General features: G+C 38.9%; 1 protein-coding gene across 1 annotated transcript in view; it reads left to right on the top strand.

Annotated features, from left to right (window-relative positions):
- The window catches only part of plppr5a (phospholipid phosphatase related 5a), a 199,300-nt gene extending 185,056 nt beyond the window's left edge, over positions 1 to 14,244 (top strand). Inside the window, exon 6 of the mRNA XM_059983567.1 lies at positions 13,507 to 14,244. Within this exon, the coding sequence (XP_059839550.1) occupies positions 13,507 to 13,533 (27 nt within the window). The 3' untranslated portion in view covers positions 13,534 to 14,244. The remainder of the gene's footprint in view (positions 1 to 13,506) is intronic.
- Positions 14,245 to 15,954: the final 1,710 nt, after the last annotated feature.

Genomic DNA, 15,954 nt, shown 5'->3' with positions numbered 1-15,954 from the left:
GTAGATGGTATTTGAGCTGTGCCTAGACACACAGTCATGGGTATAGAGAGAGTAGAACAGTGGGATAAGCACACCCCCCTGAGGTGCACCAGTGCTGATTGTCAGCAAGGAGGAGATATTATCACCAATCCGCACAGATTGTTGTCTTCTGGTTAGGAAGTCGAGGATCCAATTGCAGAGAGAGGTACAGAGGCCCAGGTTCCGTTACTTTTCAATGAGGATTGTGGGAATGATGCTGTTAAATGCTGAGCAATGGTGGATGAACGGCATCCTGACACAGGTGTTTGTGTCGTCTAGGTGGTCGAAAGCCGTGTGAAGAGCCATTGAGATTGTGTCTGCCATTGACCTACTGTGGCAATAGGCAAATTGCAGTGTCCTTACTGAGGCAAGAGTTTAGTCTAGTCATGACCGACCTCTCAAAGCATTTTATCACTATAGATGCGAGTGCTACTGGGGAATAGTAATTAAGGCAGTTCGCATTATTCTTCTTAGGCATTCACAAATGTGAAGTATCATGTCCAGTTCTGGGTACAATGCTTTAGAAAATCTTGACTATTTAGAGATGGGGCTTTAGAGATTCACTGATGTGCTGCTGGAATTTAAGTGTTTTATGTGAATAGATTAGAGAAGTAGGGATTATTAGGACAGTCGAGGTTGAAAGGGGATTTGACAGAGGTGACTGCTGGGCAGTGAAATAACTCTATTGGGTGGATAAGTTAAGAACTTTGAGGCATAAAATGAAGCAGACTGGCACTGGAACCAAAAGTGACTTGAAGAACAGTTCTTTTACACAGTGAACAGTTAATGTCTGCAATACACTGGCATGTGTAGTATTATAGCATTTAAAAGAGAACTGGATGAGTAAAAGGAAAAGATGTTTAAGGTAGAGCAAAAACAAGGCATGCTCCCCAATCCAGGCAACATCCTTGTAAATCTCTTCTGCACCCTTTCTATGGCTTCCACATCCTTCCTGTAGTGAGGTGACCAGAACTGAGCACAGTACTCCAACAGGGGTCTGAACAGGGTCCTACATAGCTGCAACATTACCTCTCGGCTCCTAAATTGAATTCCACGATTAATGAAGGCCAATACACCATATGCCTTCTTAACCACAGAGTCAACCTGCGCAGCTGCTTTGAGTGTCCTATGGACTCAGACCCCAAGATCCCTCTGATCCTCCACACTGCCAAGAGTCTTACCATTAATACCATATTCTGCCATCATATTTGACCTACCAAAATGAACCACTTCACACTTATCTGGGTTGAACTCTATATGCCACTTCTCAGCCCAGTTTAGCATCCTATCAATGTCCCGCTGTAACCTCTGACAGCCCTCCACACTATCCACAACACCTCCAACCTTTGTGTCATCAGCAAACTTACTAACCCATCCCTCCACTTCCTCATCCAGGCCATTTATAAAAATCACGAAGAGTAGGGGTCCCAGAACTGATCCCTGAGGTGCACCACTGGTCACCGACCTCCATACAGAATATGAGCTGTCTACAGCCACTCTTTGCCTTCTGTGGGTAAGCCAGTTCTGGATCCACAAAGCAATGTCCTCTTGGATCCCATGCCTCCTTACTTTCTCAATAAGCTTTGAAAGGGGCACCTTATCAAATGCCTTGCTGAAATCCATATACACTACATCTACTGTTCTTCCTTCATCAATGTGTTTAGTCACATCCTCAGAAAATTGTATCAGGCTCTTGACCTGCCCTTGACAAAGCTATGCTGAATATTCCTAATCATATTATACCTCTCCAAATGTTCATAAATCCTACCTCTCAGGATCTTCTCCACCAATTTACCAACCACTGAATTAAGACTCAGTGGTCTATAATTTCCTGGGCTATCTCTTCTCCCTTTCTTGAATAAAGAAACAACATCCGCAACCCTCCAATCCTCCAGAACCTCTCCCATCCCCATTGATGATTCAAAGATCATCGCCAGAGGCTCAGCAATCTCTTCCCTCGCCTCCCACAGTAACCTGGGGTACATCTCGTATGGTCCCGGCGACTTATCCAACTTGATGCTTTCCAAAAGCTCCAGCACATCCTCTTTCTTAATATCTATATGCTCAAGCTTTTCAGTCCACTGCAAGCCATCACTACAATCACCAAGATCCTTTTCCATAGTGAATACTGAAGTAAAGTATTCATTAAGTACCTCTGCTTTTTCCTCTGGTTCCATACACACTTTGCCACTGTCACACTTGATAGGTCCTAATCTTTCACATCTTATCCTCTTGCTCTTCTTTCTTTTTCAATCTTTTTATTAAGTTTCAAATTAATTAACATACCAATAATAATGATACAAAAAGATTGGGATTATATTAATAACAGGTACAAACACAGATTCCAAGTAACAAATGTAGTTTAGCCTCCCAATCTCTTAGTAACGAATCATGGAAAAGATATTTTATAAAGGTAGAAAAAAAAATCTTAAACTAAAAAAAAAACAAAGAAAGATTAGGCTGCCATATTTCATCAGCTAAAATTATAATCTGTTGTTAACTCCGCTCTTCTATACATGAGCAAAAAATTACTAAAAAAGGATTCAGAAAGAGTCGATTTACATCATATAAAAATATGGAATAAATGGCCTCCAAGTTTCTTCAAATTTAACCGAAGGATCCATTTTACCGCTCCTAATCTTTTCCAAGTTTAAACATGCCATCATTTGGGAAAATCATTGAAAAGTGGTAGGGGGATTGGAATCTTTTCATTTAAGTAAAACGGATCTTCTAGCTATTAATGTAACAAATGTAATTAGACGACAAGCTGCTGAGGATAATGACTGGAGTCTATCACTGGTAGTCTAAAAATTGCAGTAATAGGATGAGGTTGTAAATCAACACACAGAACTACTGAAATAATATCAAAAATATCTTTCCAATATTTTCCTAGAGGAGGACAAGATCAGAATACATGTGTCAAGGAAGCTACTTCAGAATTACATCTATCACAAACAGGATTTATATGGCAGTAAAAGCGAGCTAACTTATCCTTGGATATATGAGCCCTATGAACCACCTTAAATTGTATCAAAGCGTGTCTGGCACACATTGAAGAAGTATTTACTAGTTGAACTTTCTCCCATTTCCCTGTAGATAAAGATACTTGACGTTCTCTTTCTTAATTTTATCAGAAGTACCTAAGTGTATTTTCATAACTAAATCATAAATAAATGCTATTGCACTCTCCTGATATTGAATTAAACTTAAAAATTTTTCTGTAACTTCAATTGGATGTGATATCGGAAAGGTAGTTAAAGTAGCGTTCAGAAAGTTTCTAATCTGTAAATATCTGAAAAAGTGTGATCTGGGCAAATAATATTTATTAGACAACTGTTCAAAAGACATAAAACAATCATCCATGAATAAATCATGAAAACATGTTATTCCCTTTGTTTTCCATAAAAGAGAAGCTTGATCAATTCTAGATGGTTGAAAGAAAAAGATAGATATAATAGAACTTGACAGGATAAATTTATTCAATCCAAAAAAATTCACAAAAATTGAAACCATATTCATATTGTATGCTTAATCATTGGATTTATCATTTGTTTATTCAATTTAGTAAGTGCAAAGGGAAGCACAGCCCCTAGAATAGAAGCCAGCGAAAACCCCTGTACAGACTCCTGCTCGAGGTTCATCTATCGTAGACATTGAGTTTCACCCAACTCGTGTCCAAAACGTTAAATATTGAATGTTAATTGCCCAATAATAAAATCTAAGATTCAGCAAAGCCAAACCGCCTTCCTTCTTGGATTTCTGTAAATATTTCTTACTTAACCTGGAATTTCTATTCTGCCATATTTATGAAGAAATTTTAGAATCAATAATATCAAAAAAAGATTTAGGAATGAAAATTGATACTGCCTGAAATAGATACAGAAATTTAGGTAAAATTATCATCTTAATAGCACTAATTTGACCAATCAAAGATTAGGACAATGGGGATCATTTAGTAACAGTTGTTTAACATTATCAATTAAGGGTAAAAAAATTAACTTTAAATAGATCCTTATGCTTCTTAGTAATTTTAACACACACATAAATAAAATAATTAGTAACCAATCTAAATAGTGATTGTCTATAAATTGGAACTTCCATATTTAATAGGAAAAGCACACTCTTATTAAGATTCAATTTATAACCAGAAAAACTACTAAACAGAGCAGCAAGTAGTGATATTACTGCAGGAATGGATTTCTCTGGGTTAGAGATGTATTGGTTATCTGCATATAGTGATATCTTATGCGTCCCATTCCCACGAATAATGCCAAGTATATTGGGTGAATCACGAAGAGCGTTTGCCAAGAGCTCCAGGGCAATATCAAATAGTAAAGGGCTTAAAGGACAGCCCTGTCTAGAACCTCAAAAAAGCCTAAAACAAGGGGATCGCTGATTATTGGTAAATACAGCAGCCAAAGGTGTATGATACATCAATTGAATCCAAGGTATAAATTTTGGGCTAAAATTAAATTTCTATCCTCTTGCTTTCACATACTTGTAGAATGCCTTGGGGTTTTCCTTAATCCTGCCCACTAAGGCATTCTCATGGCCTCTTCTGGCTCTCCTAATTTCCTTTCTAAACTCCTTCCTGTTAGCCTTATAATCTTCTAGATCTCTAACATTACCTAGCTCTTGTACAGAACAAGTAAGGAACTCGGAACCAGTCAAAATTCGAGGTTATTTGGGTTTTCTCTAATGCACAATCAAAAGATCCCTAGAAGTACAGTACACAATCCCAAAAATACTACTGCTTTATATTTGACTTACTAATATGATCTGAAGTCTTGGTACAGATATTACAATAGACAATAGGTGCAGAAGTAGACCATTCGGCCCTTCGAGCCTGCAACGCCATTCTGAGATCATGGCTGATCATCTACTATTAATACCCGGTTCCTTCCTTGTCCCCATATCCCTTGATTCCCCTATCCATAAGATACCTATCTAGCTCCTTCTTGAAAGCATCCAGAGAATTGGCCTCCACTGCCTTCTGAGGCAGTGCATTCCAGACCCCCACAACTCTCTGGGAGAAGAAGTTTTTCCTTAACTCTGTCCCAAATGACCTACCCCTTATTCTCAAACCATGCCCTCTGGTACTGGACTCTCCCAGCACCTGGAATATATTTCCTGCCTCTATCTTGTCCAATCCCTTAATAATCTTATATCTTATATGTTGCAATCAGATCCCCTCTCAATCTCCTTAATTCCAGCGTGTACAAGCCCAGTCTCTCTAACCTCTCTGTGTAAGACAGTCTGGACATCCCAGGAATTAACCTCATGAATCTACGCTGCACTTTCTCTATAGCCAGGATGTCCTTCCTTAACCCTGGAGACCAAAACTGTGCACAATACTCCAGGTGTGGTCTCACCAGAGCCCTGTACAAATGCAAGAGGATTTCCTTGCTCTTGTACTCAATTCCCTTTGTAATAAAGGCCAACATTCCATTAGCCTTCTTCACTGCCTGCTGCACTTGCTCATTCACCTTCAGTGACTGATGAACAAGTACTCCTAGATCTCTTTGTATTTCTCCCTTACTCAACTCTACACCGTTCAGATAATAATCTGCCTTCCTGTTCTTACTCCCAAAGTGGATAGCCTCACACTTATTCACATTAAACGTCATCTGCCAAGTATCTGCCCACTCACCCAGCCTATCCAAGTCACCCTGAATTCTCCTAACATCCTCATCACATGTCACACTGCCACCCAGCTTAGTATCATCAGCAAATTTGCTGATGTTATTCTCAATGCCTTCATCTAAATCGTTGATGTAAATCGTAAACAGCTGTGGTCCCAATACCAGGCCCTGTGGCACCCCACTAGTCAGCACCTGCCATTCCGAGAAACACCCATTCACCGCTACCCTTTGCTTTCTATCTGCCAACCAGTTTTCTACCCATGTCAATATCAATACCCCAATGCCATGAGCTCTGATTTTACCCACCAATCTCCTATGTGGGACCTTATCAAATACCTTCTGAAAATCAAGGTACACTACATCCACTGGATTTCCCTTGTCTAACTTCCTGGTTACATCCTCGAAGAACTCCAATAGATTAGTCAAGCATGATTTGCCCTTGGTAAATCCATGCTGGCTCGGCCCAATCCTATCACTGCTATTTAGATATGCCACTATTTCATCTTTAATAATGGACTCTAGCATCTTCCCCACTACTGATATTGGGCTGACAGGTCGATAGTTCTCTGTTTTCTCCCTCCCTCCTTTCTTAAAAAGTGGGATAACATTAGCCATTCCCCAATCCTCAGGAACTGATCCTGAATCTAAGGAACATTGGAAAATGATTACCAATGCATCCGCAATTTCCAGAGCAACCTCCTTTAGCACCCTAGGATGCAAACCATCTGGACCTGGGGATTTGTCAGTCTTCAGTCCCATCAGTCTACTCATCACCGTTTCCTTCCTAATGTCAATCTGTTTCATTTTCTGTGTTACCCAATGTCTTTGGCCCATCCAAACATCTGGGAGATTGCTTGTGTCTTCCCTAGTGAAGACAGATCTAAAGTACTTATTAAATTCTTCTGCCATTTCTCTGTTTCCCATAACAATTTCACCCAATTCATTCTTCAAGGGCCCAACATTGTTCTTAACTATCTTCTTTCTCTTCAAATACCTAAAAAAAAGCTTTTGCTATCCTCCTTTATATTCCTGGCTAGCTTGCGTTCATACCTCATTTTTTCTCCCCATATTGCCTTTTTAGTTAAGTTCTGTTGTTCCTTAAAAATTTCCCAATCATCTGTCCTCCCAATCACCTTAGCTCTGTCATACTTCCTTTTTTTTAATGCTATGCAATCTCTGACTTCCTTTGTCAACCACTGTGGCCCCTTTCCCCCCTTTGAATCCTTCCTTCTCCGGGGGATGAATTGATTTTGCACCATGTGCATTATTCCCAAGAATACCTGCCATTGCTGTTCCACTGTCTTTTCTGCTAGGCTATCCGTCCAGTTAACTTTGGCCAGCTCCTCCCTCATGGCTCCATAGTTCCCCCTGTTCAACTGCAACACCGACACCTTCGATCTGCCCTTATCCTTCTCAAATTGCAGATAAAAACTTATCATATTATGCTCACAACCTCCTAATGGCTCCTTTACTTCAAGATCGCTTATCAAATCCTGTTCATTACACAAGACTAAATCCAGAATAGCCTTGTCCCTGGTCGGCTCTTGTACAAGCTGTTCCAAGAATGCATCCTGTAGGCACTCTACAAACTCCCTATCCTGGGGTCCAGCACCAACCTGATTCTCCCAATTCACCTGCATGTTGAAATCCCCCATAACTACTGCGACATTACCTTTGCCACATGCCAATGTTAACTCCCTATTCAACTTGCACCCAATATCCATGCTACTGTTTGGTGGCCTGTAGACAACACCCATTAGGGTCTTTTTGCCCTTACTGTTCCTCAATTCTATCCACACAGACTCTACTTCTCCTGATCCTATGTCCCCCCTTGAAAAGGACTGAATCTCATTCCTCACCAACAGGGCCACCCCACCCCCTCTGCCCGCATTTCTGTCCCTATGATAGCACGTATACCCTTGTAGATTCATTTCCCAGGTCTGATCTCCCTGCAGCCATGTCTCCGTTATCCCAACGACATCATAGTTACCCATTCGCACCTGAGCTTCAAGCTCATCCGCCTTATTTCTGACACCGTGCATTCAGATATAGAATTTTTAGCCCATTTCTCCTCTCTCTGTTTAAATCGCTGCCTATTGTGCTTAACCCAGCTCCCCGAACTCCCTTCGGGCTATACGCCCTTTGAATTTTGTTGTCCTTCCTAAATTTACTTATTCTTTCTGCACATTTAACTCCATGTTCCATCAGACCATCCCTCTGTACATGTGTCCTCCTTATCATTTGTTCCGTCTCACCTTTCTCTACTACACACTTAATATTCCAGAACAGTGTAGACCCCACCTGTCCTTTATTCTTCATCTCGCTATCCGCTCTCACATTCTGGATCCCTGTCCCCTGCAAATTTAGTTTAAACCCCCCTGAGAAGCACTAGCAAATTTTCCTGCAAGAATGCTAGTACCGCTCCAGTTCAGGTGTAAACCGTCCCATCGGAACAGATCCCACCTTCCCTGGAACAAAGCCCAATTATCTAAAAACCTGAAGCTCTCCTTCCTGCACCATCCTCTCAGCCACGTATTAATCTGTATAATCCTTCTGTTCCTTGCCTCACTCGCACGTGTACTTCATAAGAATTTGCTCAGATTATGCTATCATAGAAATTTTGACCCAACAATACTTTCCCACAAACATAAGAGATTCTGCAGATGTTGTGACCTTTGAGTAATGCACACAAAATTCTGGAGAAACTCAGCAGGTCAAGCAGCATCTATGGAGGGAAAAAAACAATCAACATTTTGAGCTGACATGCTTTTATCAGCACACTTTGTCATGCTGACCTCAGTGAAATTAAAATCATATTACTGGTAATGTTAAGGAATGACTAATGCCCCTATCTATACTGGTTATTGTGTTAAAAGAAAAACACCATAAATTTAGAAAAGATTACTGATAAATCAAAATAAATCATAATGCATTATGGGAAGCTATAATTAAATATGATAGTCCTGCATAGCTTTATGGGTTAATTGAAGAGGATTAAAGTAATGTTTCTTTTAAGTTCTTTAATATAGTTCTTTGTCATGCTGACCTCAATGAAATTAAATTATATTTAAGTTCTTAAATATAGGTAAGTACATTACAATATCGAAGTTATTCTTCAACAATGCTTTCTGTAGCATTTGGATACCAGCTAGGCAAGGGCTCCCAACCTAGGATCCATGGACCCCTTGCTGAATGGTATTGATCCATGGCATAAAAGAGGTTGGGGATTCCTGAGCCAGAGCAATATTTCAGCAATTCTAGACCTTCATCTTCCAGTCCTATTTTGTATCAAGGGCTTTGTTTGAGTTGAGGCAGAATGAACAAGGCTAATTTGTTTTTTATTTGTTCAAACTCTTTACTGTAAAACAATGAGACTGTTTTGAGGTGCTTTAGGATTTCTTCTACTTTTGTGGCTTACACAAAGGGCAGTTCAAAGTTACAGCGGTCAAAAACTTCAATAATTCTATAAAGAAAATGCTGAAATTGCTGGTTAGTTAAATTGGTATACATGTTTGTTGAACTGTTTGTTTATTGAAAGTTTTAATTTATTATTCGAAATGCTAGCCTTTTTTATATGTAAGCTTTTCCAAAGTTCAATTTTAATAACATTGACTGTCAGTTTTTTTTTATTATAGCTTAGCCATTTTAACAATATAATTCTCGGTCAACTTGCCACTTCATTTTCTCAATGTCTGGATGTGGAGGGCCCCCTGCTCACCTTCACAAGACATTCAATGGGTGTCTGAAAAATCAAGGTCTCCTTTCCCTTGACTGATATGCAACAGCTTGAGTTCACCCTGAATCTAATCTTCCCAGGGTAAGAGGTTGTATCATTGAATAAATACAAGAGATTATGCAAATACTGGAAATCCAGACAAAATGCTGGAGGAGCTCAGCAGGTCAGGTCATCTATGGAAAGGAATAAGCAGTCAAGACCCTTCATCAGGACTGAAAATGAAGAGGCAAGGTGGCAGAATAAGGAGGTGGGGGAGGTGAAAGAGTAAAATCTCGCAGGTGATAGGTGGAGGAGGTAAAGGGCTGAGTAAGAAGCAATCTGATAGGAGAATGGACCATGGGAGAAGGGGAAAGTGGAGCTCCACCAGAGGAGAAAAAGAGAAGGGGGAGGGAGAAAAAGTTACCAGAAGTTAGAGAAATCCATGTTTACACTATCAAATTCGAGGGTGCCCGATGGAACATGAGAGGTGCTGCTCCTCCAACTGGAGAGTGGCCTCATCATGGGAGTAGAGGAAACCATACCCCAACATGTTGGAATAGGACAGGAAGTAGAAGTAAAATGTGTGGCCACCAGGAAATTCCACCTTTTGTGGCAGATAGAGTGAAGGTGATTGACTTCACTTCCTGGGCATCTGGACATGGAGAGCCCTCTGCTCCTCTCCACAAGACATTCATGGGGTGGCTGAAAATCAAGATGCCATTTTTGTTACCTGATACATAACAGCTTGAATTTAACCCTAATCTTTCCGAATTGTCTTCCTTTTAAATGTGTGGTTGTGACTTCAATTTGCATGGATTCTTCAAGGGATGGTACCTCCTGAAATTATACTCTTAGTGCATGTGATGTTGTGTTCAACAACGTAACTGACCTTGCAGCACAATTGGCCACATAAGCCACATTCTCCATATACAATAAATACCATCATTTATTAAGAAAGCACATTGTCACAGCTCTTTGAAAGGCATTTACATTGGGTTCTGAATTTGCAGGACATTTAACGAGTTACTATTAGTTAGATATACCTAACACATGTAGGTTTTAACAATAATTTTGTTATGCAATATGTTGAACGATAAAAGCAATGAGGAAAACTGGGGCCTGAGGGAGTAGTGCGAGAGAACAGAGCCATCAGCTGGATATCTGTTGAAAGAGTGTGGGATTTAAGCACAAAGAAGAGCAAATTATAGTGGAGAAATTCAGATTTAAATCAGATTTCCGGAGAGAAATTGTGTGTGGGTTTGGGGAGGAGGCGGAATAGGGATCTAATTAAGAAAGAGAAAAGCATAAAGGAAACAGGAATACAATTTAAAGTCTGGTATTTTAGAATCTCTAACGACAATTAACATCTAAAGGAATAGAAACTGGCATTTGTAATAGTCCATTCTCATTGCCAATTAACTTACTCTCATCACATTAATGGGATATTTGTACTTGAAATAACAAGACAACTTCTTATGGTATCATTAATTGGTATTTGTCAGTCGATAATTTGGCTTCAGGCCATTTAGCTTCTACCAATTTTGAGGCTAGCAGCAAATTGCCACTTTTGCAAATCCAATTATGGAGTAGCATGACCCAGATTACATCAAGATATTGGGTTTTAACGGTATCGATGTTCATTATTTGAAATTGTTGTACCATTTGCATACAAGTAACAGGGGATACTGATACCTTTACTTTAGTTCTACTTAATAATCATCAGATTTGCACAGACTATATATTGTACAGTCATTTGCAGATTTAGCAACTTGAGTTGTATAAAATGTTAAGAATACCTGTTCACACATTTCCACAGAGGTTTAAATGTGATAGGAAAATAACCTTTGGAGTCCTTTATGTGGTGAAGCCAGTGAAATGTTTCTGTTGCTATTAGAAATTAGCAACTAATGCTCCTCACTTGGAGTATAGTGAGCGGGTTTGGGCCCCTTATCTTAGAAAGAATGAGTGAAACTGGAGGGGGTTCAAAGGACGTTCACAAGAATGATTCCAGGATTGAATGGCTTGTCATATGAAGACCATTTGATGGCTCTGGGCCTGTATTCACTAGAACTCAGAAGACGACGGGGTGGGGTGGGGGGGGGGTGACCTAATTGAAACCTATTGAATGGTAAAAGGCCTTGATAGAGTGGATGTGGATGTGGTGGGGAGTCTAAGATCAAAATAGAGAGGTGTCCTTTTATATTGGAGATGGGGAGGAATTTCTTCAACCAGAGAGTGGTGAATCTGTGGAATTCTTTGCCACAGGCAGCTGTGAAGGCCAAGTCTTTACATGTATTTAAGGTAGAGGTTGATAGATTCTTGATTGGTCAGGGCATGAAGGGATACAGGAAAAGGCAGGAGATTGGGGCTGAGAGGAAAATTGGATCAGCCATGATGAAATGGTGGAGCAGACTCAATGGGACAAATGTCCTAATTCTTGTGGTCTTATAGATCAGACATTGGTCCCTAGAGAGTACCAAAATAAGTTCTGCGGTAACGTTGTTGGTGCCTTACCTTGTTTCTCAGTCAAATTTAATGTATTATCTATATTCTTAAGCTGCAGTGACCAGGAATGGAATTTTATGATATACTTTACATTAAAGTCAGAGTAAGAGCAAGTTGAAGATAAGACACCCATTATACAGCAAATAGAATTAGGAATAAACAGGAGACCAGGATGAAGACGTGCATAGATTATGGTGATTGGTTGAGAGTTTGTGGATCAGTTTGAGAGGAGTCGAAGAGAGTAGGTTACTGAGGTAAGGAGTTGTTAGGTCATTTTAACACTAGAATAAGCCAATGAAAGTGACTGAGAGGTGCAGAGAAGATTTGTTAAGAAATGGGTAGCTAAGCTTTGTATGACCTCAGGTAATAGAACATAGAAAAATGAGACTAGACGCCTAAACAAGGAAAGCATTGTAATACTTGAATTTCAAGGGAATGAAGGCTTCAGTATTAGGTAAGATGAGGCAATGTGTCTAAAGAAGCTTGAACAGAGCAAGGGAGTTGTGGCATTCTCTTCAGAATCATCTCTACTTCCAACAATCAATATGGCATTGCCTATAATAAGTAAAAGCACAATGATATTCAGTATTCATTTTCTAATGTGTTATTGCAAGTAATGGGCTGTCTTTAGTGCTATAAACACAGGAGATTCTGAAGATGCTGAAAACCTTGTGCAACACGCGTACAATTAATAACTCAGCAAGTTAGGCAGCACCTATTGTCAATGTTTCCATCTGAGACCTTTCATCAAGACAGGAAAGGAAGGGGGTAGAAGTCAGAAGAAGGTGGGGGAAGGAGAAGGAGTGCAAGCTGGCAGGTAATAGGTGAGACCAGGTGTGGGGCAAGGTTGGTGAGTGGAGGAGGGGGATGAAGTAAGAAGCTGGGAGGTGATGGATGAAAGAGGTACATGGCTGAAAAAGAAGAAATAGAATAACAGAGGATATTGGACCATGGAAAAGGAGGTGATGAAATCACAAACGAGAAAAAGAGGAGGAGGTGATGGGCAGGTGAGAAGTGAAAGAGTAACCAGAATGGGGAATGGAAATAAGTGAAAGAGGGACGGGGAAGAAATTACTGGAAATTAGAAAATCAATGTCCTTTCCATCAGTTCAGAATTACCCAGATGGAATTTGAGGTGCTGTTCCCCCCACGTGTTTGGCCTCATTATCGCAGTATGGGAATGGGAAGTCGAATTGAAATTGAAGGATATTGCCTTTTGCAACAGAGAGAGTGAAGATACTCAGAAAAGCAGCCTCCAGTCTGCGTCGTGTCTCACTAATATCGAGGAGCACTGAATGCAATAGATGATCCCTTCACTGTTAGCCAGTTTGTTATTTGCAGGCAAATCCAAGAATATTACTCATAGAATCAATACATACATTATCTTTATTGGCAGCTTACCAGCAGAGCATGGGTAGCTTATTCCTGACTTCCGTGGCTGAGCATTGCAATGTAAGAATCAGGAATGTTAACCTATTTGTTTTTCCGCTCTGCCTCTTGGCTTTTCATGCAGGGAAAAGTGTATATAAAAATCTTATGCAAAGTGGACTCAGTACTTGTAAATAACAATCGAATGTATCTCTGCCCGTGTAGCAATAACAGTTTGTTTCTTTTCATTTTTTCCAGAATCACGTATTTGCAGAAGTCACATGATTATCAACAGGAGGTTTGTCCTATTCTTTGGGCATCTTTATTATTTATTGTTCAACGATCACATTTGGAATGATATCCAAGATGCAGTCTCACTTAATAAGATACACACACAGAACTGTTATTCCTTCACAAAAATTCCAGTGATATTGGTGGTATACGGAACATTTGTAATAATTCAAGCACATTGCACCATGTTGAGGGGGCAGAAGGTACATATTCAACATTTTCTGTATTTAATTTTCCCTTACACAGACTAATGTCTGACTACTTTGGTTATTGCTAAATCATGCAAAACATAACTTGTTCTAAACTCTAAGGTGCAATTAATGCTTTTTTTTTAAAAAAAAATTGCAGGAATCTTTTTGAAAGAAATGCCTATTTTGTATTCATTGTGCTGTAAGAAATAATGAATATTTGTCAAGCAATACCGCATGATAAGCATTGTGATTTAGAAAATTCTCATTCTTTTGTCTTTGCGTCCGGCAGTGAATCTTTTTGCTGTTATAACAGTAAATGTGCAAAAGTGACTCAACGCTGGATGATATAATAAGGCTTTAATTCTGCAACTGCATTTGGGATTTACAGGATTCAGTATGCAAGATATTGCCTTATTTGACTTTCCATTTTGATAGAAAATGTCTGTCTTTCCCTGCCTCAAACATTTAAACTTAAATAAGACTGCAATTATAAATCAGATTTTATAGTAAGTAAAATTTTATAAACTATGTAATATAAAATATGTAAATTAAAAATTATGTTATCTGTAACAATTACAAAAGTAACTTTTGTGGTTTAAATAAAATTTTGATTTTAAGAAGTTTTGGTGAACTATATCCAACTCCATTGATGGATCAAATACATTCCTTGCACAGCTGTAGCCATTCAATGCATAAATCATTCAAAATTAAAGTTCGAGCTCCCCTAATAAGTCAATAGGTATGAAACTGTGATGTGCTATTGATTCTAATTTCGACCCTGGCCTTCACTGAGCTCTTTTACTGGAGCTTAATATTTGCAAGATGGTGATTGTTTAAAAGTTAAACTGGGGGATGGAAGCCAGTGAGGACTCTAGCATGACAATCAAAGCAGCCCACACATTAAATATGGCTTCCTTCAATAAAATAGCAAGTAAGCCAGGAGGTACTGTACAGAATAATAATGTACAAAGTAAAAGTAGTTTTGTAAAACTGTAATTCCCTATCATATTCCTTGGAAATACTAGCATTGTAAAGTGTCTCTTGGTTTTAGTACTGCTGGTACATGATGGCTAGCATAAGAAATAATCATATTTTTGAAGCTATACAACATTTCCTTAAAATTCAGCTGTTAGAAGCTTAATGATGCATTTTCTTCGTTTTCTGTAAAAACAGAAATAAGTCTTCACTGAGATCTTTGCTCTTCATTCCTTTTGTTCTGTGACCTTCCTTAAAACAGCTGCAAATGTAATAGAAATTTAATAATAAAAGAATTCAGCTATGTTAGTAAGTTAGTTATTTATCTAATATATGGTCTAATGTTTAAAACATACAACACAAATACCTGCTTGTCTGCATTGTATCTCGATTTTGATCCAGTCCCTCAGTCATGGTTTCCAATAATTGAGCTACAGTAATATGGCCTTCAGGTAGTGTCACTTCTGTCATGTTCTGGACTGACCGTACATCTGGTATATGTGAAGTGCAATGATACATTTTAAAAGAATTATTTTCCTGCAAGATAAAAAAAATTCAATATTTTGCTATTTTAAATGAAATATAAAGCTCCAGTATTACCAAGTCACAGTACATTCTGCATTCATGCACTTTAAAGAACAGAAGGTCATTCGCTCCATCAAATCCATAGCAGCTCTTTGTACAGCAAAACTGATGAGTCCTGATGAAACGTCTCGGCCCAAAAATGTCAATTATTTACTCTTATCCATAGATGATGTCTGACTTGCTGAATTCTTCCAGCATTTTGTGCATGTTGCTTTGTAGAGCAATCTAGTTAGTCCCATTTCCTGGTCTTTTCCAAAAGTGCTAAATATTATTTTCCTTCAAGTACCAAAATAATTCCCATTTGAAAATTTTCAATGATATTTCCAATGTTATAACCATGGATTAATTTAAATCAAGATTTACTTTCTTAGACATTCAGTGGGAAGATATGTTTTCTTTGTTCTACAAGTCAACATAGGAACAGGCTCTACATTCTTCAGCCCATTATGTCTATACCAAACCAATCCCATTTGTCTGCACATGGTCTTTATTCATATGCCTATCTAAATGCCTCTTAAACTTTGCTATTGCATCTAGAGTACCTTGTAAAAGTATTCAGCCCCCAACTCTTTGTTCACATTAATGTGTATTACAACCATGAGTTTTGATCAATTTAGCTGACAATTCTTAACTGTGAAACACATGCTCCTTTTCTATAGTACAG

This window comes from Hypanus sabinus, chromosome 11 (genome assembly GCF_030144855.1).
Source record: "Hypanus sabinus isolate sHypSab1 chromosome 11, sHypSab1.hap1, whole genome shotgun sequence".
Lineage (NCBI taxonomy): Eukaryota > Metazoa > Chordata > Chondrichthyes > Myliobatiformes > Dasyatidae > Hypanus > Hypanus sabinus.
Note: the sequence above shows the minus strand (reverse complement) of the source record. Positions and strands in the feature narration are given on the sequence as shown.